This window comes from Oryzias latipes, chromosome 6 (genome assembly GCF_002234675.1).
Source record: "Oryzias latipes chromosome 6, ASM223467v1".
Classification (NCBI taxonomy): Eukaryota; Metazoa; Chordata; class Actinopteri; order Beloniformes; family Adrianichthyidae; genus Oryzias; species Oryzias latipes.
In genome coordinates this window covers 29,006,153-29,033,406 of record NC_019864.2, presented here as the reverse complement: position 1 = coordinate 29,033,406, position 27,254 = coordinate 29,006,153, and the positions used below count along the sequence as shown (strand labels likewise).

Genomic DNA, 27,254 nt, shown 5'->3' with positions numbered 1-27,254 from the left:
AAGATGGTGGGAGAGAGTGAAAACTAAATAAATGATGGGAAATGGGTCCGGGCTTACTCCACGCCAATGGTCCCAAAAAACAACGCAGGTTTTTTTTAAATCATGATGAAGAGACCACTGGGATCGCTTTGAAAACAGATCAGAAGATGATCTATTTTAAGTCCTAAACGGATCCAATGTGAACAGAGGGCTGCTTTCTTTATCCTAATCTGAAGAAAATCAGAAGTGTCCACATCCCTGTGTCCTTTATTGATTTATTTGCCCCACCCACTGCTCATTACCTGAATCAGGTGTATTCGGCCAATCCCAAAGTTTGTCTGAAAAAAAGCAGGATGATGGCTCACAATACATTCAAATTTAAAAAGTACTTGTATTTGCTGGATTTTATTCTATGAAGTGACTTAATTGTGTCACATTTGACCAGTTTTGTCTTTTTGTTGCATCAGCCACAATGCTTTATGTCTGGACCTCATTTACAGAAAGCTGTAATAAATCTTATTATGATGAATATTATTTTGGTATTAGACTAGTCGATTTTTTTTACATGATGAGTTAGTAATTATTGAAGCATCTGCTTCTTCTTCCCTGATCAAACCACATCTGTTTCTATGATGCAAATTTCTGTTCTTAAATGCAGCTCTGCAAACTAACCCACTCCAAACGTGTCCACGTCCTTCTATGGCACCATTTATTGCTTTTCAAACAAGATAACTAAAAAGATGGGCAAGTGTGTCTGAATATTAGGGTTGTTTTGGTGGCTTGCTCTTTGTGATGCAGAAATTAGACTACGGTCACATATCCCAAAATGCCACCTAAACGTTTTTCAGCAAATTCGGTAGGTGGTCACGCGGCTGCATTTGTAATCATTTTTACACGCCGCGCGTGTACGGTTTTAAGAAAAGGTTAGGTCACACGGTGGCAGGACAATGACAGGCAGGAAGGTAGCAGCGCCATAACTGAATGATAGGAGGGTCTCCAAGGCGCCCCAAATCGTCAAATGATTTAGAGTTGATTTCTACCTTCCAGCCAACCAACAATCGGACGGTGGTAGCGCGGACACTCGACGAGGGCTGTTGACAAGGGCCGGGACCCAGCGGTCATCGCCCAGCCACTGTGGGTCCTGCATATAAATGGGGAGGCGGCATTAATGCATTAACAGCAATTTAGAGATTTGCATCTGAACAAACTGCGGTTGATGGTGAGGAAATGATAAAAAAGAAGAATTTTTACAGAAAAACTTGATATAGACTTGATAAAGACGGCCGCCATCTGGAGACGCATAAGAGCTGCTACCAGCCAGCGATCCGGCTGCCACCGCCCTGTGGACGCCCAGCTGTCGCGCGATTTCGACTGACGCCTGATGGCCGTCGTCCACAGTCATGACCACGACAACGATTTTCAAAACCTCGGGCGGCGATGCCTCCCCATCACGCGGTGGCCGCTGTATTTGTGACCGTAGCAATAACTCTTCTGCAGGTTTTAAAAAGTCTTCTCACATCAGCCCTTTAGGGTTAAACGTGTCAATAACCCCATTTTGTAGCAAATCTCTGCAACTCATTGGACTATTAGGCTAAAACAAACAGAGGACATTAGATTCAATAACAAAAGATCCATTTTTGTTCAATTCTACTTTTTAAACATGTTTATCGTAACATGATGCAGACCAGCGTGTGCAACAGAAAAACCTTCATTCCACTGGCCTAAGTCTGCCTTTGGTGTTTCTCTGTAAAAAATAATCATCAAAATAAATGGTAACCATTTTTTATTCTTGACATTATCGATCATAACAACTGACTGCAGAAGATTTACCCTGACATAAAATGATGAACGAAGCCTGAGCCCCTTCATCTCTACTGTCCATACATCTTCCAGTTGTTAGGGAGTACATTTGTGCGGCAAACATGCAGTTCTTGATTATTAAAAGTCACATAAGAGATCAAGAAAATAATTCTCATACCAAATTAAGTTTGCCCTGTCCGGTGGAAGAGGAAAGTATTGATTTGGAATGAATAAGTGTGCAACATCTCACACACGGCAACTTCAAAATAATCCGAATCATGAGGAAAACTGCAGAAAAAGTTGTTAAGTGTACAAAGACAAATGACAAAGGGGTGCCTTTTCCTTGGTGCTCTCACTAAAGCCCACACAAACTGAAGACTCCGAAACACTGAGCTCAGCTGAGCCTGGACATGTTCCTCATTTATTACACTGACTTGACACCTTTATCTAAACTAAAAGGCCACAGATGAAGGAGAGCGAAGGGAAAGGATGAAAACGTGGAGGGATTTTTGAGAGAAGCAAACACTTAAATATGGCAGGATGGATGTTGAAAGGAAATGACAGAAGATGGATGAATATTCAAACAGGCAGTCGGATGATAAATTTAGAGAAGGTTCAGAAATGCTACGTCCAGAGAAGTAAGTGGGGGGGCCGACGCCAGTGCCATATGCAGTACAGACCAGAGGTTAGGACACACCTTCTCATTCAAAGAGTTTTCTTCATTTTCATGACTATGAAAATTGAAGATTCACAATGAAGGCATCAAAACTATGAATTAAGACATGTGGAATTATATACATAAAAAAGTGTGAAACAACTGAAAATATGTCATATTGTAGGTTCTTCATTGTAGCCACCTTTTGATTTGATCACTGCTTTGCACACTCTTGGCATTCTCTTGATGAGCTTCAAGAGGTAGTCACCTGGAATGGTCTTCACTTCACAGGTGTGCCCTGTCAGGTTTAATAAGTGTGATTTCTTGCCTTATAAATGTAGTTGGGACCATCAGTTGTGTTGTGCAAAAGTCAGGTGGATACACAGCTGATAGTCCTACTGAATAGACTGTTAGAGTTTGTATTATGGCAAGAGAAAAGCAGCTAAGTTCAGAAAAACGAGTGGCCATCGTTACTTTAAGAAATGAAGGTCAGTCCGTCTGAAAAATTGGGAAAACTTTGAAAGTGTCCCCAAGTGCAGTCACAAAAACCATCAAGTGCTCCAGAGAAACTGGCTCACATGCGGACCGCCCCAGGAAAGGAAGACCAAGAGTCTCCTCTGCTGCTGGGGATAAGTTCATCTGAGTCAGCAGCCTCAGAAATGGCCGGTTAACAGCAGCTCAGATTAGAGAGCAGGTCAATGGCACACAGAGTTCTAGCAGCAGACACATTTCTATAACAACAGTTCAAAGGAGACTGTGTGAATCAGGCATTCATGGTAGAATATCTGCTAGGAAACCCCTGCTAAAGAAAGGCAACAAACAGAAGAGACTTGTTTGGGCTAAAGAACACAAGGAATGGACATTTGACCAGAGGAAATCTGGGCTTTGGTCTGATGAGTCCAAATTGGAGATTTTTGGTTCCAACCAACGTGTCTTTGTGCCACGCAGAAAAGGTGAACGGATGGACTCTACATGCCTGGTTCCCACCGTGAAGCATGGTGGAGGAGGTGGGATGGTGTGGGGGTGCTTTGCTGGTGACACTTTTGGGGATTTATTCCAAATTGAAGGTATACTGAACCAGCATGGCTACCACAGCATCTTGCAGCAGCATGCTATTCCATCCGGTTTGCGTTTAGTTGGACCATTATTTATTTTTCAGCAGAACAATGACCCCAAACACACCTCCAGGCTGTGTGAGGGCTATTTGACCAAGAAGGAGAGTGATGGGGGGCTGCACCAGATGACCTGGCCTCCACAGTCACCGGACCTGAACCTAATCGAGATGGTTTGGGGTGAGCTGGACCGCAGAGTGAAGGCAAAAGGGCCAACAAGTGCTGAGCATTCTGGGAACTCCTTCAAGACTGTTGGAAGACCATTTCAGGTGACTACCTCTGGAAGCTCATCAGAAGAATGCCAAGAGTGTGCAAAGCAGTAATCAAATCAAAAGGTGGCTACATTGAAGAACCTACAATATGACATATTTTCTGTTGTTTCACACTTTTTTGTTATGTATGTAATTCCACATGTATTAGTTCATATTCACATGCCTTCAGTGTGAATCTACAATTTTCATATTCATGAAAATAAAGAAAAACTCTTTGAATGAGAAGGTGTGTCCAAACTTTTGGTCTGTAACGTATAAACTTTACATCTTGCCGTTTACTGGACAAATGGGAGCCGTTTTGCTTATATGATTTTGATTTCATGTATAAAACATTTACAAAGTTGTCTCGTAAATCCATAAATGTGCCTTCTTTGAGTCAATCCACAATTTGATTAACTTTAATTTTCTTGAAAACTAAATGAAATAGAGTAGTTTTTGGGCCGTTTCTAAATGTCCATATTTCCTACACTGATTACACTTCTTGTAGTCTAATTGTTCTCACTTCATGTATTTTGAACACACCTCACTCCTGTCATAGACACATTTTGGTTTAGGTTCTATGAAGTGAAAGCAATGGTAAGCTGGATCTGTGTGAAAGCCCAGAGCAATTTTGCCCAATTTTACTAAAACAAAAACGGTACAAAACATGTGCAAAACCAGATTCAATACAAAACTACGATTTCCTTGTGTATTTTTTTTCCACAATTTTGTGTGTCCAACCACCTGTAAGGTATTGCAGTTTGGTTACACACTAGCTTTAGGCGTCTAGAATAAAATCAAAGGTATCAGCTTGTCAATAAAGGCAGAATTCTTTTTGCAGAAGTATGAAAAGCTTAAAGTTTAGTGTCTTTGTTTTTTCTTTTTTCACGTGCTGAGCATTTCTATCACAGCTTCTTATTTATAAATCTCTAAATTGATTATTTTGTTCAGCAGAAAAGACCTGTGCACCTGCACACAAGTATGAAGTTAAACAATCCTGCAAACATGCCTCAACAAAAATGTTGATTTTAATGCAAAACTGTAAGAAAAAGACAGTTTTCCCCTCTTTGGTGAGTGCATTTGTCCCTTTCTAGATGAAAGCTTTTTTTCAAAGGTCGGGGTCCAAAGTGATTTCTGATCAACTAAACGTCAGTAGTTAAAAGAAATCTATTTTTTTTTAATAAATTAGGTGTATTATTCTATGACTTCATATTGTTTATGATTCATGTTTATTACACAACTACCGTTATAAAGCCCATTGAGACAACTATTGTTGTCATACTGGGCTACATAAATAAAATTGCATTGAAACATCCTTTAATTTAGTTGAGTTTTTTAACAGCCGCGATTAACACAAATCACATTGTGGTTAGCATCTATTATAGATCAAGTGTGCTTTTTACGTCCATCATGAAGGATGTGACGGCAGATTACGGGACATAACAACTGTTACAACAGGGGGTTCTGGATATTCTGAAACACAAGGTGTGTATTTGTACAAATCCCCTTTTGTAATTTAGGCTAAACTTTATTTAAATTGATAACATCCGTATCCTTTCTTTTTTTTGGAAGAAGAGGAAAGCAGGGAGGGATGTTGGAGACGGGGGGTAAGGGCACCCAAGAAAGGGGGAGAAGGGGAGGATAATTACAGAGTAGGTTTGTGTGTGTGTGTGTGTGGGGGGGGGGGGGGTAACAATCATTAAGAAACAAAATGCTGGAGGATTATCATCATTACTGTCAGGAGTCGATGTTAGTCAAAAGGGGCGGGGCCTGTCCACACACATACTCAAGTGTTACAAACAACATGTTGGCTCCACAAATCTTCACATACAATCATGTCAAGATGTACACAATGCAACTACAGTTCACACACATATGGATACAAACCAAACAGATGTGAAGCATTCAATCTGTCACACATACTATTGTATAGGTAAAGGTAAAGGTGAGCTGACACCTGTGCTCGGGTGGGCGTTTATGTTCTACCCAGGTGGATGATGGAATGCATGCCTGGCTGACCACACACCAAGACCCCCACCAAAGCGGTAGCGGTGGCCAGGGCCCCCTGACACCGGCATGGTATAGCAGATAGAGGGAATCGGCCCCATGGCCCCCAACGCCATAGAGCAGGGAGGCACAGGAGCATGGAGAGTGCAGGCTCCAGCCAGGACAATAGCCCTTCGCCCCGCCAGGGGGCCCAACACGGGACCCCACCTCCGGCAGGTCCCCCCCGCCCCAGACGAGCAACCCACCACCACCCGGGAGTTCCGGGCATCCCCCCTCCCCAGCTCCAGGCACAAGCCAGGGCCCTTCAAGGGAGACCTGCCCCAAGCTACAGGCCACCAGATTCAATGTTTCAAGGCAGGGGCCGCCCACCTCTGCATATGAGGAGGACACCCAAGAAAGGTGATTCACTGATTCTTTAAGGTTCATGGTCCTCACCTGCCACTGACAACGTCAGAAGAAGAAACACCCGAATGACTTAAGGAGAACTAAAACCGAAACCAGGATGTAGAAAACGCCAAATGAGACATGAGCACCTATTACTGTGTGCTGTTTAGAACCCAAATGCTTCAAAGGAAACAAAGCAAACCCAACTTTTAACAACTTTGTATAAAATCCAAGCAGTCCCGGACTTTTTCAACTATGACATAAAATCCCTGTAAGTCCTACTTTACTGATTAAATGTTTGAACTCTGTTCCTGAGAATACAAGAGTTACGTTTTGTTGTCAAACTAAAAATGAGACTTGCCCCCATCAGGGTCAGGGAGTCTACATAACGATCAGAGAACACAAAGCGCCATGGAAAAAGAGAGGGCGGAGCTTCACAGGGTGAGAGCAAATTCTTTTTCTTCGTATGACCGTGAACATTGGAGGGATGCATGTTTCCACATGTGCCGAATTCTGTGGGTGTACAATTGTTCTCCCTCCTGCATATAATGGCTGCATGCAAAGTGATTCCGCAGCAGGGCTGCAAATCTCCCTCGGGGGAGGGGGGGGGTGAAAATCAAAGGCCCCAGCAAAGAGAGAAGCTGTCTTAACCCACCAACTATGAATTATGCATGTTGTTCGATCGCACACAGCCAAACACTGAAAAGTTCCCAACCTGACAGAAAAAGATGGATTCTACATCACAAAACGAACCGAAAGGGAGGCAAGAAAGACTAATTCATAGAGATTGCCTCGGGTCAGTTCTCCAACTTCTATAAAGTTATTAAACTAGTCAGAACACATGACATCATCACGGCTACTGGAGAAATTGAAATTGATTTTTATGTAATGTAATGCATATAAAAAATATAAAATTTAAATGATATTAAACGGCAAAGATTTCCTATATTTTCTGAGACTTCCTTCAATTACTGAAAGTTGAGGACAACGCTGTAAAGAGTTTTAACAAACCGTGAAGGACTGCAAGATTAAGGAAATGACTGTAAATGTGTAAGAGGTCTAAATGAGTACAGGACTGCAATAGTCTGTAAAGGACTGACAATGACTGAACGATTGTAAAGGACAAAAAACTGTAAAGGACTTCAACAGTCTGTAAACGACTAAAAAGGACAGAAAAAAGACAAAAAAGGACTGTAGGGAGCTCTAAAAGACTGCAATGGACAGAAAGACAATAAATAACTGTAAAGGAATAGAAAAGGCTCTAGAAGACTGTAAAGGACTAGAAAATCTGTAAAGGACTGGAAAAAAACTAAAGAACTGAAAGGGACCGTAGAGAACTGTAAAAGTCCATTATAGACTGTAAAGGGGAAAAAGGACTGTAAAAAACTGTTTAAAAAATGGAAGAAAAAAAAGGAGTGTAGGGAGCTGTAAAAGACTGCAATGGACAAATAGACAATAGACAACTGTAAAGGACTGGAAAAGGCTCTAGAATACTGTAAAAGACTGTTGGAGGATTAAAAGACTGTCAAAGTCTAAAAAAGAATTGAAAAAGTCTACAAAAGGGCAGAAATTGTGGAAGTCCTATGCTGTGCAGTCTTTGTGCAATCCTTTCTATTTTACTGACCAATTTTGAACGTCTGGATCAAGGTCAGCTACTACCCCTTTTAATTGCTACTTTGGTATGGCAGAGGCTTGCTGCAAGGCAGTTGCCAAGGAGACAATGGCTAAGAAGGTATGTCGATAAATGATTATGACATATAGATTGTCAGGAAACAGTGTGAGAAGCTATGCATATCATGTTTTAAAGTTGTTCTAATGAGCCTGCATTCATCCGATTAATTTTCAGCGACTTGCTGGGTCTCATTGTTGCTCTGCCACTGTGTTTACATCCCGTAATGCCCGGCTACGGTGGTCGTTTTGGTTCAGTTGTTCCGCTCCGAGCGCAGAGGCTTTTTCAGACTGAGGAAGCGAACAGGAGCTCAGTCCGATTTGGAACAGAGGCCACGTCTAACGATGGGTCTGAGAGGGGCTCCTGGTCCGCTTGGTTGTAGTCAGACTGAAAATTTGTTCAAGATTATGGAAGGAAACAAACTCATTCAATTTAAGCGGACCAAATGTGTCCAGTCTGTACACCCTAAGGACCGTAAAGGTGGCTTTTGGTTCTATACAAATGTAGACATTTGCCCAAACACTTCAAAAGCAAGAACACGGGTTCCCTCCACAGTTGTTTTGGCCCCAGGGTTATGATTAGATCAGGAGAATGTGATGATTTAACTTAACTCAAAAACAGGGGACTCTCAAATCCACAGAAAATGAAGTTATAAACCCAGATGTGAAGGTTGTTTTACTCAATAATATAGTGTAGTCCTTCTCTGTCACGATGATGAACTATACAGAGAAAAAAAGTGTTGTAGCTCAATGCAAAGATAAAGGTCAAGGAGAGAATACAGAGACAAATGCAGCTCTTCACTGTTGACAACGTGGTTTAGTCGGTGGGGAAGGCTGAATCCGGTTTGCTCTGGATTTGACATAATCCTGGTTTTATCCCACAAAAAGAGATAACAGTATGACCTTGACATTTGATAAAAATGAATGTGTGTCCCAGTATTACTCTTAATCTCAGTCACCTCCAGAGCTATTAACACAAATTGATTCAATATCATTGCAATGCAAACTGAAGCAATAAAATTCAATGTCACTTACCTTCAGGTCCCTGTGAAAAGCACTGCACATGTAAAGGGTTATGTCATTTCTTTTGAGTATTATTTACTATTCTATGACGCTTATTGTGGCTCTTTTTGAATAAAAGATTCATCTAAACATTTGTGGCATTTTAAGTTTTTGAAAAAATGAAATGAATCATCTCTTACTTTGTTATTCAATGCATAGAGCTTCCTCTCTGTTTAATTCATTTATTCCAATAATTCATTAGAAGTGTGCGCCTGTAAAATGGACAAATGAAGGAGAAAGGTGTGGAGGAAAATGAACAACCATGCATGATTTCATTACTAAAGGTGGTGGGAACAGTGTATTTGAATGACGTGTGTGTTTGTGTGCACATGTAATACATGCCGTCTTATGCCCTTATTGAACGTTGCATCACTGGAAGACATCGGGGCTGAGCAGCCATTGACACCCTCACACTTGCAGCTTCTGCAGGGATGCCACTCTGCTCAACAACATGCTCGCAAATTGCTTGGTGGTGATCACACGTTCTGCATCACATCCCAAGAGTTCAGTCTCAAAAGGTAAAGGTGCCAGCAAGAAGCGCCTCGGGAAACTACCATTAGGCGGTCATAAAAGGGAGCGTTACCCTGACCTAAAAACAGAGGAGTGTTGGAGAGGTTTACTAAAAAAGGGAACAAGAGTTCAATTCCCAGTTCTTGTGGACATACTGCACTTTTTCTACTTGCCCCATTATTTTGGAGGGGCTGTTTAAATTTAGAAAAGCAGTAAGGACATAAAAAAAGAGGAATTTGCCGCCGTTTATGGTCAGTGTGACCATCAGACGGCCATCACCGCCATCCTTCACACCGTCCCTCAGTGAAACGCTGTGTCTGCGAGCGCTGGTGCATCAGAGAACTCCAGAAAAACCAAACATGCGAACTTTAATGAGAAGTAAAACAACAAAACTCCCCAGGCAGGGTGCCGAGCCCTCACCTGCACAAACATTGTTTGTGTATACAAACGTAACTATTCAAACGTTGCCTCCACCTGATAAATGATTGCCTCAAATGCAAACTGGTTTGAAACGATTTGGATGGAGTTTTCCCAAAGTCTGTGACTAAATATTGAGTTTGAGCTTCAACACACCAACAGAAATGACAGGAGACATCCACAGCCGTGGATGGCCGTGCCACTTTGTGCCATTTTCCACGAATTACATTTCCGTCGTTCATGACATTCACATGCGTCTATAAGTGAATTTGGATCTTGGTTGGTTGAGAATTACGCAGTTTATGCTTATTTTACCTAGTTTATAGGTAATAATGATGTAAATCTCCCGTACGACCAATTTTCTTCTGTGTAATATGCGTCAAATGTACATAGTGGCTGAGGGACGCGGCCTTCAATCATGCCTCTACATTTACTACAACCTTACATATGATTGTGTTCAATACCGTAAAAAACTAAAGTAAAACCCCTAAAGAAGCCTGTTATGTGATTAGGGGCCATGATTCGATTGAGACGACAGGAATCCACCATCCTGGTGTTTTCTGGTTCACTTTCCTCATTTGTCCCAATTTATCTTAGCAAATGGTCCAGGATTCAAATACTTACACTCTGTTTTCATAAACTAGAAGCTTCAAGACTTCATGTGGAGGAATTTGAGTTTCACAAAATCTGCTTTGCTGTTTGCCCAAGTGACAAACATTCACCTTTTCATTGGGCTACTAATGGACCACGTCAGTATCTGCATGCAGCATAAGATCCAGATCGCAGAGTTAAACTACCAACAATATGATTGTGTTTGAATCTCTGTTTGTACTGGGTATTTAACAGCCAGACAGACAGTCACCAAAAAAGAACAATAATACAACATTGAAATCTTTCAGGGCCATCAACTACTGATATAGGGCTGATATAGGGATGATACTGATAGGGCTGCACGGTGGCGCAGTGGTTAGCGCTCTTGCCTCACAGCAAGAAGGGCCCCTGGTTCAAGACCCGGCTGGGGGACATGAAAAATACATCAATTGGGGACCTTTCTGTGTGGAGTTTGCATGTTCTCCCTGTGCATGCGTGGGTTCTCTCCGGCTTCCTCCCACTGTCCAAAAACATGCTTCATAGGTTAATTGGCAACTCTAAATTGTCCATAGGTGTGAGTGTGAGAGCGAATGGATGTGTGATTGAGGATATTCTACCCTGCGATAGACTGGCGACCAGTCCAGGGCATCCCTTGCCTACGCCCAAGTAGCCGGGATAGGCTCCGGCAACCCCGTGACCCCGAAAGGGTACAGAGAGAAAATGAATGAACTACTGATATTTTTTGAAGACTTTGGTAATGCAGGAGCATCCCAGAGAAATACACCAACCAACACAAATACACAAACAGGCATCCATCCATCCATCCATTTTAGAGACACCTATGCAAAAAGTTCTGAGTTTGTAAAATAAACCCCCTGGGTTTAAAGATTCGGACTACGGAAACATTTCTGGACTAAATGGATGTAAATTGTTCTTTATTTGCTCGTAATAAACATTCATTATTATGCCACAATTTATTTTATTTATTTATTTATTTTTTTTAAATTATTATTTTAAAAAGACGTAAACTTTCTAGTCCATCGTAAATGAAGCTTGTTGGTACTTAAATGGTGGCTCACAAAGTCAAAATTTTATTCTTAACCTTAATTTCTAACCTTAACCTTGTATTTCAGATCTTTAAGTAGAGTGTGTTTTCTGGAAAAAATAAAGTTTTTTGTTGTGATCATTTTGTTCGTGTCTATTTATCCCACTGTCACTAAAATATGTCACTATGTTAAGAATTTTTCCCATTTTATTATTTTATTGGGTTGGTCAGATAATCTGGCTGCAGAAATAAACAGCCAGCACAAGAAATCTTTGACTGTCAGGGAAGCCCCCCCCCCCCAATCGCTCTAAAAAAAGGTTTATTCTAACTGGCGACCGTAGCAGTTACAGTTTTTCTTGTTTTAAGTTTTGATAAAAGATTTCTTCCACAATCCTGAACACTGTACAATTTCCATTAACAGACGATGATGTCGGGCGATATCTTGTCTGACGCCAGGTCCTTCTCATTTCCTTAGTGGCTCTTTGTTTACGCAAATATTCCATACTGTTGTGTTGTGATGTAAGAAAAGTTCAAATTCAAATTTGAAAAATAAAAAACAGTTTGAAACATCAAGATGTGCTGGAAGGACTGCTTATTGTGTGAAAAAAGTTAAACTATTAAATACAGCAGCTAAAATCCTAATCTTTTTCTTTCCCTTTTAACAGCAGTGTGGCTTATTTTTTCACAAAGTTGGTCAAACAGAATCGTTCTATGTTTTTTACTGTAATTGTTGCATTAATTTGAATCAACTGGGCGCTCATTCTCCACTGAAACCCAGATGCCAGAACCCTGAGGACACAATAAATGTGATATAATCCTGACAAATGACAGTACGGCCGAATGAAATCATTAGGTCACTTGAGAAAAAAAGGAGTTAAAAATAGATAAACTTCTAACTAAATATACAGAGAAAGAAGAACACGAGAAACTGACATGTCGCAAAGTGAACAGAAACACAGAGGTTCCTCCATCTTGGAGTTTCTTCATCATATACTGCATTGTTTTAATTGCATGACCTCCAATTAGTTAAATTTGACCTTCCACACAGAAAAACCTCATTTTACTGAAGAACACTTGACAGTCAGTGAGGAAATTTGAATCTTTTTAAAGCTTTTTTGTTACTTTAAAAAGCCAAACAGACATTTTTTTATTAAGGAAAACCTGCTTCCAAGAAAGGAAAAGTCTCCTTTTTATTTAGTTTCAGCTGGCTTTTCTTATATATCTGAGAATTAATGACCAGCAGAGCATGAAACTATCTATTTTCCAGGCTCACAGTTTTTCTGATAATAAAAGAGCGACCTAATGAGGAAAAAATTATAATTAGCATAGTTTTCTATGACATTATGGGGGTTTGATCTGACAATCACCTGTGTGGGAGGATAATCGCTACACATTGATCCTCGTGATGCAATCATAGAGAAAAACTGCTCCTGTTTCTGTCTTTAATCTGACTTCATCCTTGGTTATCTCAGACAGATTAATTCTTTATTGGAATCAATCTCCAGTCCCAGGATTTAAGAATTTTAAAACAATCCCTTTTTCATTTTTACGGGAAAGTGACATCTTTACCTCATTCCTTTGGTGGAGCGGTTGTTGAAGTTTTGCAGCAGCTGCGGCATGCCCAGCATGGCCTCGAACGTCACGGCGAGTAAACCCAGAGTCTCTACAAAAACGCCCGAGTCCATCAGCAGCAGGGAGACCACGGCACACAGGACGGTGAAGCCAAAACAGAAGAGCAGGTAGTCTTCAAACACGCTCCACTTCCAGAAGGAGCCAACATTCAGGTCTGGATGGGAGGAAGCACATGGACGCAAAAATAAGATTCGATTAACGTCCTACTTATCAGAGAAATTGGACGAGTGTCGATATGAGAAATTTGGGATCATGAGTGTGCGGGAAAAGGAATGGGGAGCCTGGCAGGATTATTGTACGGAAGGAATGATGAAATTAGGACACGGACACCATGTGTAAATGGAAACATCCTTGTGGTGATGACATTCAGGGAATGAAAGCTATAAAGTCAAGGCAGACAGAAAGAAAGAAAGAGAGGGGAACGCTTAGAGAAAGTCTGCAAGGCCAGCACTCCTGAATCAATTGGAGTCTCTGTGCATAAGTGGAAAAAATATAAATGCAATCCTGGAAAGCTTTTACCTTACTTATGCTTTGAAAAAAGGCCTGTCAGGTGCTGCGTGCTTTACTTTTGGTTCATTTCCATACTATGTGTCTACATTTGCTACAAAACATCAAAAACTAGGAAAAAAAACAAACAGTTTTATGTATTAAAACATCCAGAATCAAATTGATTGTGGATTTATTAGCAAATTTTAGAAAAGGAGACTATGAAGCTCTTCAGACAGAAAAAAAAGGCAAAAATTATGAGTGGCAATATTCTGTCTCTAACTTGTAAATTCCCATCAGCCATCTCTTCAGTGAAGCATAATATGAGAAGCCTGAATCTCTCATTGCCATGACCACTGAGCTGTGGAAAACTAGCTGACATTAGCTAAATGGGATTGATTTCTAAATAAAAGCACATTAGTTAGCGTGCCCACTCAACTACAAAGCACCCGGCTGCTTCAGAGACGATCCTGCTGCTGCATTTCACTAATGCGCTGCGTCCGTTAGACTTCGTTGAGGTTTCAGAGAATTTGTTTATGGGTTGGGGAAGCACTCCCAAAGGGTGGAGGTTGGACCACTCTGACACGGGTCTTTTTATTTTACAACCACTTAGATGTAAACATTGATCCAGGTCACTGTTGGTGCACAACAAGCCCAAATCATGAGCCCTCCGCCTCTGTGCTTGACAGCTGACGGGTGTTTCACAATACATCTAAAACATTCACCTGTAAATATTTACAAAGCATATTTGTACAATCTATTTTTTTTTGCTATAATGGAGCAATAACAGGTTTGTAAGATTCAAAGCCTTTGCCGTCATTGCCAAAACGTGCCGCTCTTCATTATGAAATCTAGATTAAAAAAAAAAAAAGATTAAATATATTGAACTATAAATTAGCATTTACTAAGTAATAGAACCAAGAAGCAGGAGATAAATAAGTTAAACTAAAAAAAAATCTGTTTCCAGCTCATTGTCTATCATTTTTTGTTTTGACAAAAATAAAATATCTTTAAGGCTCGACACTTTTTTATATAAACGTGTCTAGACGTCCTTGTTTTAGTGTTTTAGGCAAAGTGGAGAAATGTTGACTTTCTTCTTGTGTGAGGAACATCCAGATACACTTAAACTCAAAAGCAGATTGCTTAGGGCAGCTGTAACTAAAGCATAACCTGAATAGCCTCACCTGATTGAAGGTGAAAGGCATACTCTGGGCATTTCCAGGACAATTGGGGAATAAGCATAAATTAATCAGATGAACTTTTTAAAACACGTATTTTTATGATTAAATCTGCTGCAGAAGGGTTTGCAGGAAAGTCTGCAGCAGACTCTATTCCCCTCACATCATGTCCTTGCCGTTGCCGTGACCCACGTTGTGTATGTAATGGAAATATTCCTGCGAAGTACCGACGCTCACAGAGGACTGCGTTCCCTCTTCCACTCCGCTGAGCTGCATCCAAGACGGCCAGAGTGAGACATCTCGCAGCGAGTGTGGCATGTTTGTGGCAAACAGCAAATGTGATTAATGGCTTTATTACCCAGAGCCACAAAAGACGCGCCGCCCACAGCTGACAAGAAGCACGCCATGTGGAAACGGAGAGACACATCACAACATCTGTTGTCACAAACTATGACACGGACAGGAGCCAAACAGCTGCAGGGGAGCCTGGCACATTCAGCTACCAACAAGTAACCCCCCCCCCGACTACTGATGCCTTTTTACTACAAATCAACATCAGGCCTGAATCACAGCAGCCAATGGCAGGCAGGGGGAGGCTGCTCTCAGCCAGAACATGAAAGGTCATTCATTCCTCCCAGAAAGAGGGAACGGAAGGTAGCATGCAAAAAAAATAAAAAAAAGCCTTTTAGAGCCTCTCACATTTTCATCTTTAATTTGAAGCTCTGTTCTCTCTCCGTTCCCTCCCATTCTGCATCTTATCAGCAGCCCACACACTCTCAAACTCTGGGAACTTTTTCACAATCCCGTCTCTTCTCATAAATTACATTCTCACCAGCTTCCCCTCTTCCTAACCCTGCACTCCCACTACCCCGTCTCGTTTTTTATTTTGTACTTTATTATAGCATGGTGTTTTTACCTGACTAATTCAATTGTTTGGACCTGTGAAGAGATAAAGCCACACCTTATCATGAAGTTTTATGTTTGTCTGTGACACATGTCATAATTTGAATTTCCCCTCACACAGCAAAAACTGAATCATCAAAAGACCCTTCTTTTAAGAAAAAATGTCTTAGCTTTTGACTCGCAAGATAAATCTTATCTAGAGCAAAATAATCTTACTTTTACTTATTACTTAGAATTTTTTTTTCGCCTAAATAAAAATTCTTGGTAAGACCATTTTCCTTAACATATGGTAGAATTTTTTGCTACTATTTAAAGAAAATTTCTCAAATTGTATCCGAAGAAGATGAAAAATTCAGTTTGAAAAAGATCGTAGAAAATACGCTGGGCTCCAATCTCTCAGCAACTGGGGAGGTGGGGGGCGGAGTTTCTCTACGCCAACAGTCCTGCTCACAATTTAGAGGCACGTTTCTGATGAACTCCCGCCGCTCTGCAGAAACTATGTCCTAGAAAACGACACAGACTTTGGGATTTTGGCTGAAAACAGCATAATCATAACTAAAAGACCCCTGGGAACGCTTCGAACATTTTATTAGTTTCATTGACAGATTCTTTTAATCAACCAAAAAAAGAATATCCGGAGGCCCAACCCTTCACATTTGGTATCATTTGAAAGCCCCAAACGTCCTCTGTAGATACCAAATAAAGTTAATGCAATAATATGCAGAGGTTGGGAGAAAATTCAATTGTAGGACTGTCCTCTATAAAACGGAAAATTTGCATCGCTGGTATTCAGGAGGATATGAGAAGAAAAAAACAACTTTTATTCTATATTATTAAATATTATACCAGTGTCAAAAAAAAGGGGAGCTGGTTTTGGTTTTTAAAGTAACATCTGTAAAGTTTTCCACAAAGACTGGCCATATCCAACCAAGTTTTTGGAGTCTCGCCTGGAAAAAACTCTTAGTTTCCACATAATTCATTCTAGATCAAACATTCAATCACCACCACGGGCAGAGAAGACCCCCACAGAGAGCAGATACCTGTAGTGGATGCAGGCAGTTCTTCTAGCAGAATAAAGCCCTGACCTCATGCGAGTCCATTTCCATGACAGCCTCAGCAGGTATGGTTAAGGTACAGCACTACAAACACCTTAAATGGGGTGTTCAAACTTTGCAGCTGCTCTCATGCAAGCTGCACATATGAGGCAAGGGGTGATGAAAAATGAAGGAAGAGGTGGACGCATGGAGACTAAAAGAATAGCTCAGAGTGAGTCAGGAAGATGGAGAGCACAGAGGCGACGCTTGAGGCATTTCTCATCAGGCCAGGCAGAAAAAGAGAGACCCGACCTGAACGGAGACAGGCTCAGAGATCCAGATTAGGATTGACACTGACAGCTAGGCTCCATTGAGATATGCTGATTTAGCACTGTCAGTTTGCCAGAGGGGGAACTCAGCTCTGTGGAGTCTTCTCTTTGAATTAAGACAGAGGCAGAAGTTGTTGATTGGAATCGTGTGAGGCTGTTGGGTTGGTGTTCCTCTCACCGTCATCGACTGAGGACAATCTGAACGTGATGGAGGTCACCCGTGAGGTTTCTGGTTGTTTGAGAAAAGTGCGATGCTTTAAAGTTAGCCAGCAACAAAAAAATCGATGTCAAGTGGTGGTCCACAGCAGAAACTCATGTGGTGTGTGGATGACAGGTCCTTTGCATCTGCCGTTGTAAACATAAGCCGATATTTTTGTAAAATGTTTAAAAACTTTCTGTGTTTCATAAACTGAGCTCATCTGTGTGAGCCAAAAGAAAAGAAGCATCAGAGTCTCACTGACGGGGTTTTAATCGACTTCTTCATATTCAAAAACACGGAAACATGCCCTTGTCTAAAGTTCCAAACTCAAAAACATCTGCAGAAATCTTCAGGAAAAGCTAAACACGTTATTCTCTGTGCGTCTTAGAAAGATAACGTAGCTTTTTATAATTCTGCTCAGACCATTTCTGTCAACTGGGGCTTGTTTACAACTAGGTGACAGCATAAGTTGCTGTGAAAATTAAAAAATGAAAGGGGAAAAACTGTTGTTATCAAGGATTTATAATGGACAGCAGTTATAATACAAGTTAGAAGTCTAAAAGATAGGAGAGGATCTGACATAAAATGTTTTTTAGACTATGAAGCTTTGAAGTTACCAGTGTTGACGTCTGTCCTTTTTCTTCTTACGTACAGTCATGCATCCAAAAGGCCACAAGCTTTTGCTTCAAATAGATTATCCTATGAAGGCCTTCTGGTTGTAGTCTCTGTTTTTGGGTCTGTTTGTTGTGTTTTTTAGCGGAGGGGGTGGAACAGCTGAGGTGGATCAGCTGATTGAGGGGCTGTCACCAGGCAGCTGAGGTTGACGTGGATAAGAGAGGAGCGAGCGCACAACATTGTGACTTTTGAATGGCTGCAGTTGTCAAAACATAATAACCTTTGGTGGTGGTTTTCTCTTGATGCGTGTATGCATCAGTTTTCTTTTTCCAAACGAAAATCCCAATTTCCCTGACGTTTAGTCTTCTTGTTGCGTGCCGTTCAACTTTATTTGTGGACTAGAGTTTTGTTTCGTAATCATTGGGGGCTTGTCCGGGACAATCACTGTTGTTTAATTAAACATCAGAGCTTATGACGGTCATTTAATTTCTCTACTTTTTTGTCCTTCACCTCGGCTGTCTGTGCAGTGGTGACCTTTTCAGATTGACTGTCCATTTCTAATATATTGCCGAGCCGGTCGACTTCTGCCATGACAACCACCCGCTCTGCTCCCTGACCCATCAGGGACTACCCAACCACGTACTCCTTCACCCTCCTCTGAGTGTGTTCTGCTGATTTGTTTCTATTTCATTAACATTTGAGACCAGTTAAGGAATTGTTGCAGGTCTCCAATAAAGTTCAGTAGACCTTCTCTGTTAAAAATTATTGATATTTTTCCTAATAGAGCTGGTTCTGGGATACTAGAAGACCCACCTTCACTCCTTAACCCTAACCCTAAACTAAAATGATCAACCCAAGACCGAGTGGTTCATTCGTTAACATCATTTTAGTGAAGGCCGTCTGGAAGTGATGCGTTCAGAACGTTTATGGCATCATAAATGCAGATGTCACGGAGATTTATGGGAGCAGCAACAAAAATGCTGCACGCTGCGAGATTGAAAGGTAAAATGAACAACAGCTAGTACACTGACATGATTCCTATTAAAAGGAAAAAAATACCTTTAATTTGTAAAAAATAAAAATAAAAATTAAACCAACATTTATGTGTGACAGTCAACCGGGATTAAACAGAATATTTTCAATGTAAAAGCCTCTAGGTTTTTCCTCCCCATCTGTGTTGCATAAATAAATTTACTTAATATTATGAGAGAAAAAAACAACTGTGTGCTGCTGATCTGCATAAAAATAAAAAGATTTTCTTCAAAAATCTGGAATTCCTGGTCTGCAGCATGTGTTTTTATAAAAAAAAAATAAAAAAACACGAACGCAACAAACAGAATGAACAACTATGGCTACAACCAGAAGAAAGCGCACACAGATTAGGATACATAATTATCAGAGCTGCAAAAATACATATTATCTTTGGGAGAAAAAAATAAATGCTTTCGTTTTAAACATTTCTTTTTCTTTTTTTTTTTTTTTTTTTAACCAAGGCCAACTATTTTTTTAAAAACAATAATATATTTAAAAGCCAGAAACGGCTATAAGGACCCATCCAGGGATATCTGGAATCAAACTGAACAAAGCTGAATACAAAATTTCCCTCTATGCAGATGATGTGTTGTTATTTATAACAAAAACAGAGACATCTATTCCAATTCTATTTAATATTATTAAGCAATTCAGCCAAATTTCAGGGTACAAAATTAATTTTGACAAATCTGAAACCTTACCACTGGGGAGCCACAGGTTGGGAAGGGACCCTCCTACTAATTTTCCTTTTAGGTGGTCATATGAAGGTTTTTCATACTTAGGTTTAAGGATATCTGCAAACACCTCAGAGATGTATAAATTAAACTTTAAGATGGTCTTGTAATCAGCTAAGAGTGACCTAAATAGGTGGTTTGACCTCCCCCTATCATTTATGGGCAGGATAAGCTTGATAAAAATGAACATCCTTCCCAGGTTACTCTACCCCATGCAAATGTTGCCATTCAAGATTAACAAAAACACTTTTGCTGAGATTGAAAGTTTTTTGTCCAAATTTATATGGCATGGAAAGAAATCTAGGCTTAAGATGAGGGTTTTGCAGCTTACGGTTGATAGGGGTGTTCAGGCATTGCCTAACCTTCAGTACTACTGGGCATCTCATTTACAGATTATATCAGGATGGTTACACTCATTTTTGCATCAATCTGAACCGCATGTAGACAGTTGGTGTTATGAGCCTCTCTCACTACTGAGTCTATTATCCCTAGATCCAACTAAACTTCCAGTGGGGATAAAGAACAACACTATTCTTATTGTTACACTTAGAATTTGGAACAGCATCAGGAATCAAATCGGTTGAAAAAACGTTTCCAGTGCAATGCAGCCTCTTATTAGAAACGTAGCATTCTCCCCGGGCTTAGATTTTGGGATATTTAACAAATGGCATGATAAGGGTTTAAAACTTGTCTGCAAATTTTTTGAAAAAGGTGTTTTTCTGTCTTTTGGACGAATTCAAGATAAATTCAGGATATCACGCCAACATTTTTTAGGTTTCCTACAGGTGAGACACTTTGATCGGACCTCCTTCTCTTTCCCCGGTGACCAACCAATCCTACACCCACTAGAATGTTTTCTTTTGAAATTTAATGAAAATGCCACCTCCAAGAAGAAATTCCTTTCTCTCTGTTACGCACAATTAATGGCACTGAACCCTCTAACAAGTGAGAGATCTAAGTATCATTGGGAGACAGATTTGGGAATTGACCTTGATGTTGAAACTTGGTCAAATGCTTTTTTGTCTGCACAAAAAACATTTACATGCAAAAAACTCAGGGAAAACCAATGTCGAATTTTACACAGAACTCAATATACACCATGCAGAGGTTTTACATAGGATTCAACCACAGCGTTCACCTCTTTGTATAAAATGTAAAAAAAATTGTTGGATCTTACTACCACTGTGTTTGGCAGCATCTCCAGATTTTGGCAAAATGTTGATACGGAGCTCAGCTCAATTTTTCATAAATCTTTTTCCCTGGACCCTATTTTGTTTCTTTTTGGCCAGTCGGGGAGGTTGCCTGTGAACCCTGGACAGATGAGGTTGCTCCAAAAACTTTTACTCCTGGCTAGGAGATGTGTACTTCTACAATGGATACAAGTGCAACCTCCATCAGTTACACAGTGGTACAGAGAGACTTTTAAAGTTTTTCCAATGGAACGCCACAGTGCTCTGTTAAAGGGTAACTCCAACATTTTCAACAAGACGTGGCAGCCTTATCTGGATCACTTTCCTCGAAATTATCTGATATACTTTGTAAAGGAGGCTCACATTTTATATTTCTAAGTATTTAGTAACTGTTTTGAGAAAAAATCCCAACGTGTTATTGTAACCTATATTATGTGTGCACCTTTTACTGTTTGATGTCTGCTGTGCTGTGCTGGTTTGTGTTGTGTTCTTTTCTTGAAAAGTTAATAATGTATAATTTAAAAGCCAGAAGCACAATACCGTCCTCTTTTCTTTTTACAAGTAGAGAAACGGAAATTCTTAAAATTTTGATTGAAATTGGTCAAATAAAACATAAGAACTTGTTCAAATTTGACAACACTTTTGCAGCAGTCTAGATATCCCTGACCTGCTTGATGGCTGATTTGAAGTTTGTGAGACCCGATGAACACCACCCTGAAGTAGTTGTTGTTGTTGTTGTTTGGTGGGGGTGAAGGGTCGGTTCACACATGATGTTGGATATTTACTGTAAATCTTACTGTTTTGGTCCAGGCACTGATGTCACTAGACTTGACTTTCATACGGAATAATATAAACCTTACTTCACAAATGTACCTTAAAATTTTTTTTGGGTGTTATTAACATGCTCCTGTGGCATTTCTCTGATGATGAAGGACATATAAACAAAGAAATTAAGCTCAAAATTGCATTTCTGAGGAATTCTTTATTCAAATCGTTGTGAATCAGGGGCAGAAGAAAAAATGCAGTTTGAAAATAATTGTATTTTTGACGCAGAAAATGTGCTGGGTGGGCCACAAACTCCCTACTCCACTTCACTCTGCAACAGGAAAGGTAGCAGGGGCGGGGTTGCTTCACCCACAACTCTGAGGTGAATTTCTAATGAACTTCTGCCGCTCAACAGAAACGATCCTAGAAAACGTGTAGGTTTATGGATTTTGGCTAAATAAAAGAAAAAAATGGCATCATCATAATTAAAAGACCACTGAACGCTTTGAAAGTAGATCAAAAGATGATTTGAGTGGGACTTCAGTGCATTACAGAAAATGGAAAAAAGTTTGACTTCTGTCAAATTAAAAATATTGATTTAACCAAAGAGACTTTTGTTAAACATACAGGTACCCCCGGAGCAAAAGATGAATCATGGAACATTTAAGCAGGGTGATGCTCTGGACATGTCCTTTAGATGCTCAGCGGTTCTCATCAGAAGTGAAGGAAAACCTGCCTTTTTGACCAAAAGGTGAGACTAAAATTTAGGAGACATGAACCACAAATAAGCAAAATATGAGGTCCAGTTACCCACCATTTGAATTTTGGATCTAGGGCTGGTCTTCACTTTGATTTCTATCAGTTTCCCACAGAAATGTACTTCTTTTCATCACTTTTCCTTTGCTACACATCCCTGGAAGTTTCGTTTAGCGGAGATAATCAGAGCTAAAAAGCTTTTCTTTGACGTTGTCCTTCATTTGTCCTTATAGCCGCTCTATAAGCCTCCACATCTCAGCTTATCTGCCAATTTAAATGAACAAGATCTCTGCGAGATCACATGAGCGCACGTTTGTCTGTAGGTGGTTTTGCTTCAAGACATTTGAGAAAAAGTCCTTTGAAGTCTGCAGCTTGAACAGAATTTGCCATCTGCAGCAAAATGAAAGTTTGGGGTTTCAAAGAAAGCGCCGTTTCTCTCCTGTTTCATGCATACCTCAAAGGTAATGCAGCATAATGAGGGATGTGCTTCTCCAACCCTGATGGAATTATTTCCCTGAATCGCAGCATTCTTTATACTCCGAAATCTTTCTTCTGCGTTCTCATGCACTTGCTTGTTTGTACACTTAAAGATCCACAACAGATCTTCCTCTTTACCTCAATCGGCAGAATAACAGCTGGGATTCACTTTAACTTTCTCTTCCTTGCACACTGACGCTTAAAGTTAAGACTGGAGCCTCATGGCATTAAACTACAATGAGTACAGTGTGTGGGAGTTGAGGCCGTGTCACACAGCTACTAAGAAACCTCTGCTCATTTTGCACAAATGAAAATTGGTCATACATGAACAGACATTATAAAACAACAAAAACAAAAAACCTTTACTTGACATTTTCACAGATAAATCACTAATGAACTACGTTAAAACCACAAAAGAAGTATGAATAACCGACGCAAAGAACACGTAAACCCGCACTTGATTGAATTTCTCAGAGCACTGAGAGGAAATCGCAACGCTTCAGCACCACGGTCAGCTCCCACCATGGGCCCTCGTGATGCTTTGTTTTGAACACTCAGATTAATAATAATAGTAATAATATTGGATTACATTTATGTGCACTTTCCCAGACACTCAAAGCATCTAACAATGCATCCATAATTCATTCTCTCCTCATTTGGTGATGACCAGAGTCGACACCTTTCTTTCAATAAGTCACACAAGGTCAGCTGTCTTAATATCTATTATTAAGAGCTGGGCCATATGCCCAAAAGTCAAATCTCAGATTGTTTCACACCAAATTCCATTTTTGATTTTAGTCAATTTTTTTCTCCCTCCTTTTATTTTTCTTTAACAAATATTCCAAACGATGAACCATATCTATTAAAAGCTTTTTTGTTTCAACATCTCCTTTGAAAATTTGATATAAAAGTGCAATAAAAAAATAAAATCCAGATTTTCCACCAAAAGATCTTCTAAAACAACAACTTCAAATGAATCAATAACATTGATTTACAACCCTTCCCTGTATGTACTTGTCTTTGAATGAACCTTTATGCAAACAATGACAGTCATTTATGAAAGTATTTCTTTACTTTGGCTTAAAATATCATTACTGTGACTGAGCAAAGCATTTTGGCTTCCAGCCTGCTAAATGTTTACATTCATGCAAATTACAAGATCCACGTCTTCCTACATATAACACAAAATGTACAATTAGAATTCATATATTTCAGAAACTATAAAAACTTGTTGGCTCCTCACATTGAGGATGACTTCCTAATTGTGTTCATCAGCTCACATGACACAGTCTGACTTCTTTGTGGTTAATATTAACCGTCTCTAGCCGTGCAGAACGGCGGTGGATGTGTATGCTGAGATTACACAAACACTAAAATTTTCTGGCACTAAATGAGAGTCGGCTCCTTTATGCTTCAGACTTCAGATGAGAGGAAATGAAGCATTTGTATGCCGGCCACTGCCTGCGTGCAAGCTGAGGTGTTATTTCACTGCAATGTAATGAGCTTTTTGTTTTCATTTTACCTTTAACAGATTATGAAGAGTATTTGTGAAGAGTCTTGTATATCTGGTCCAGACTTGTTTCCACTCCACGTAAAAGCCAGGCAGACTTTGGGCTTACATAAGTTGTGGTGTTTATACACGGAAACATAAACACACACGTCACGCTACAAAACCAGACAGGCAGAAACAATCGATTAGAGCCTCACAGAAGTCCCTTCTCTCGACCGAAGACCCCAATTCATCTGACTCAGCTTTTGTGCAAATTATTTTTGTGCCACCCAAAACTATGAGTCACTTTAGCTGATCAGCTTGGTTTCTTATATTTCACTTCTGTCATTCAGTTTTTCTCTTAAACTTGTAAAGAGAAACTCATCTTGGTCACATGATTTCAATGTTGGGTGAATTTCCCTTTGTGAGGTTAATTCTATTCTATTCTCCTTTATTTTATTGTGCTGTATTTATTCTATTTGCTTTTTTATTCCATTTCATTTTTCTGCATCTATTCAAGTCTATTTCTTTTTATTTTTATTTTATTATACTCTGTTCTTTTCTTTTTTATTTTCTTCTATTCTTTTTTCCTCTTTTCTATTCCATTTTTTTCTTTTATTGTATTGAATTTATTCCATTTGCTTTTATTTTATTGTCTGCTATTTTCCCCCTTTTTTTTTTAATTCTAATATATTGTATTCTATTTGAAGTCTTATCCCAAACTGCCCTCATGGGTGGTCTGCAGGAGTGAAATTGTCAAACCGTAACCGTAATCTTGGTCGTAGACGTTCAGTGAACCCGTGGAGCAAAAACGTTCCTGTGCGTTCTTATTTCTTCTGTCATGCTGCAGGTCGTAGTGAACAATTATACAACACATCAGGGTAAGTAAGGGAGAAGGTGAGATGCAGACGTGTCGCATGAACTTCTTTTTCTTTTTGACCCACTTCAAATCACAGTTAGTGCCGTTTATGTAATAATGGATTTCAGATGAAACGGATTAAATAAAATGTACGGCCTCTCAACGCACTGTGAACGTTTCATCAGTTGAACTTTAACTAATCGAGGACTTGGATTTGGTCAGGACTTATGGGTTTGTGTCTGTTTTTAATTTACATCTTATTGAAAATTGATCAAGGATATTGCAGTAAACCTGCACCATAAATTGCAAATTTATCGTTATCGCGATAGCAAGACATTTGCAAGACGGCCAAAATCGCAATAAATGGTTACATTAAATGTGCTAGAACAATCTAATGACAGCTTTAAGTATTAAACCAATCAAATAAATCCATTAATGCATTTATGGAGCCCTTCGATGTTAGATTTTGGCTTAACATGTAGACTAGTTTCATTTAGAGTATAAGTTAAGGTATGTTGACTGACTCTTATTTAGACTAAACTGCAGTGAAATAGAAATTATTGTTTGGCTGTTTTGCTATTTGTTCATGCATCATCAGTTATATCGTCATCGCAATATTGATCACTAATATCGCATAAGGCGAATTTTCCTCATATCGTGCAGCCCTAACTTGCAGTTTGTGCCCGACTGGAATGATACCAAGTCTTTCGTATATCAGAATAGAGCTGAGAAAGAAACATCCTGGAGCAGGGTTCATCAGATTCATACCAAGCGTCTTCCAGTTGTCAGTACATGTGCTAGCATGGGGTTTGGATTGGGTCGTGTACCGAGAGGGCGTTCAAGAGTACAAGTTTAGCGTAGTTGAACGCGCATCACCTGCCGGGGGGGGGGGGGGGGGTGTAGCATTAGAAATTAGGAAATGATACAATCAGAGAGGAGTTTGTGTGGGTGTCCTGCAGGCGTCTTACGTCATCACGTTCACACCCCATGTGCGGTCAGTAGGGACATTGCATGAACGTCCATTAGCCTTCAGAGTGACACGACAGTGGTACGCTTCATTTTACCGACATTCCTAGAGGGAACATTCCTAGAGGGAACTGAAAGACATGCCTGCGCTCCCCTTAAGATGCAGCCGCACCTCCATGTCGTCCTCCACGGACCCGGACAACCCAGAAATCTGCAGCGCCTGTGCCAGTCAACCCCCGTATGAAGGGGCATGTGACTAAAACTTTAAGAAAGACACGTAAATGATTTGGCGGTCGTATTCATAAGAATAGATGCGGAACGCAACAATTGACCCTTCATCATGTTAAGATGTATAGAAAATTTCGAATTGGACACCAAAATCATCCGGTTTCACAGATTAATCTTAGAAATGTCAGTCAGGCAGAACTTCTGACACAATCACATGCCTTCATTGACGGCAGGCTCATTTGTCAGATGCTACTCTGGTCCAACAGCTCACCGAAGAACAAAGCGTTCCAGAGCCTCCTGGAACAGTTTGTGACTTCATCACTGCAGCTGCAGACAAAAGAGCAGCTCACAGAGACTAAACTGTGGTAAGAGCGGTTAGTAATGGATGACGAGCAGAAAGAGGTGCATGGCGAGGACCAGAGGAGGCGTGCATGGAGGTGAGGCATCACTGGAGCAGTGCTTCCACACTAGAACATGACACAGTTACAGAAGCAAAACATCAATTGACATTAACTTTGTTTCTTTCCGTCACTTTTGTGACTCTTTCTGTGCAGCAGAGAGGATTCCTGTGGTTTACATTCACTAACTTAAAAAAAAAGCTGGTTTTTGATGGTGGATCTTCCCTGATAACAAAGCTTCTGAATCGACAGAGCAGTCGGACAAGGACGTCGTAACACGTGGGACCACCAGGGTGGTATTTATTGGTCTACGAGGGCAAATGCCTCATCAGCAGGGAAACCTTCTTCCTACAGAGATAAGCAAATGTAAATGAGGCGGCTGTTCCTGCTGCAGCAGAATGTGCTTAAACATCTCCATGCCAGCAGTCCCGCCCACAACGCGTTTCTGACAAACTCCTACAATAATTAGGGCCTAAAAAAACGACACAAATTTTTTCTTTTTG

General features: G+C 40.2%; 1 protein-coding gene across 1 annotated transcript in view; it reads right to left on the bottom strand.

Moving 5' to 3' along the window:
• Positions 1-27,254, bottom strand: part of LOC101175396 (PQ-loop repeat-containing protein 1) — a 58,678-nt gene that overhangs the window by 7,379 nt on the left and 24,045 nt on the right. The window contains exon 4 of the mRNA XM_023956067.1: positions 13,051-13,267. Within this exon, the coding sequence (XP_023811835.1) occupies positions 13,051-13,267 (217 nt within the window). The remainder of the gene's footprint in view (positions 1-13,050; positions 13,268-27,254) is intronic.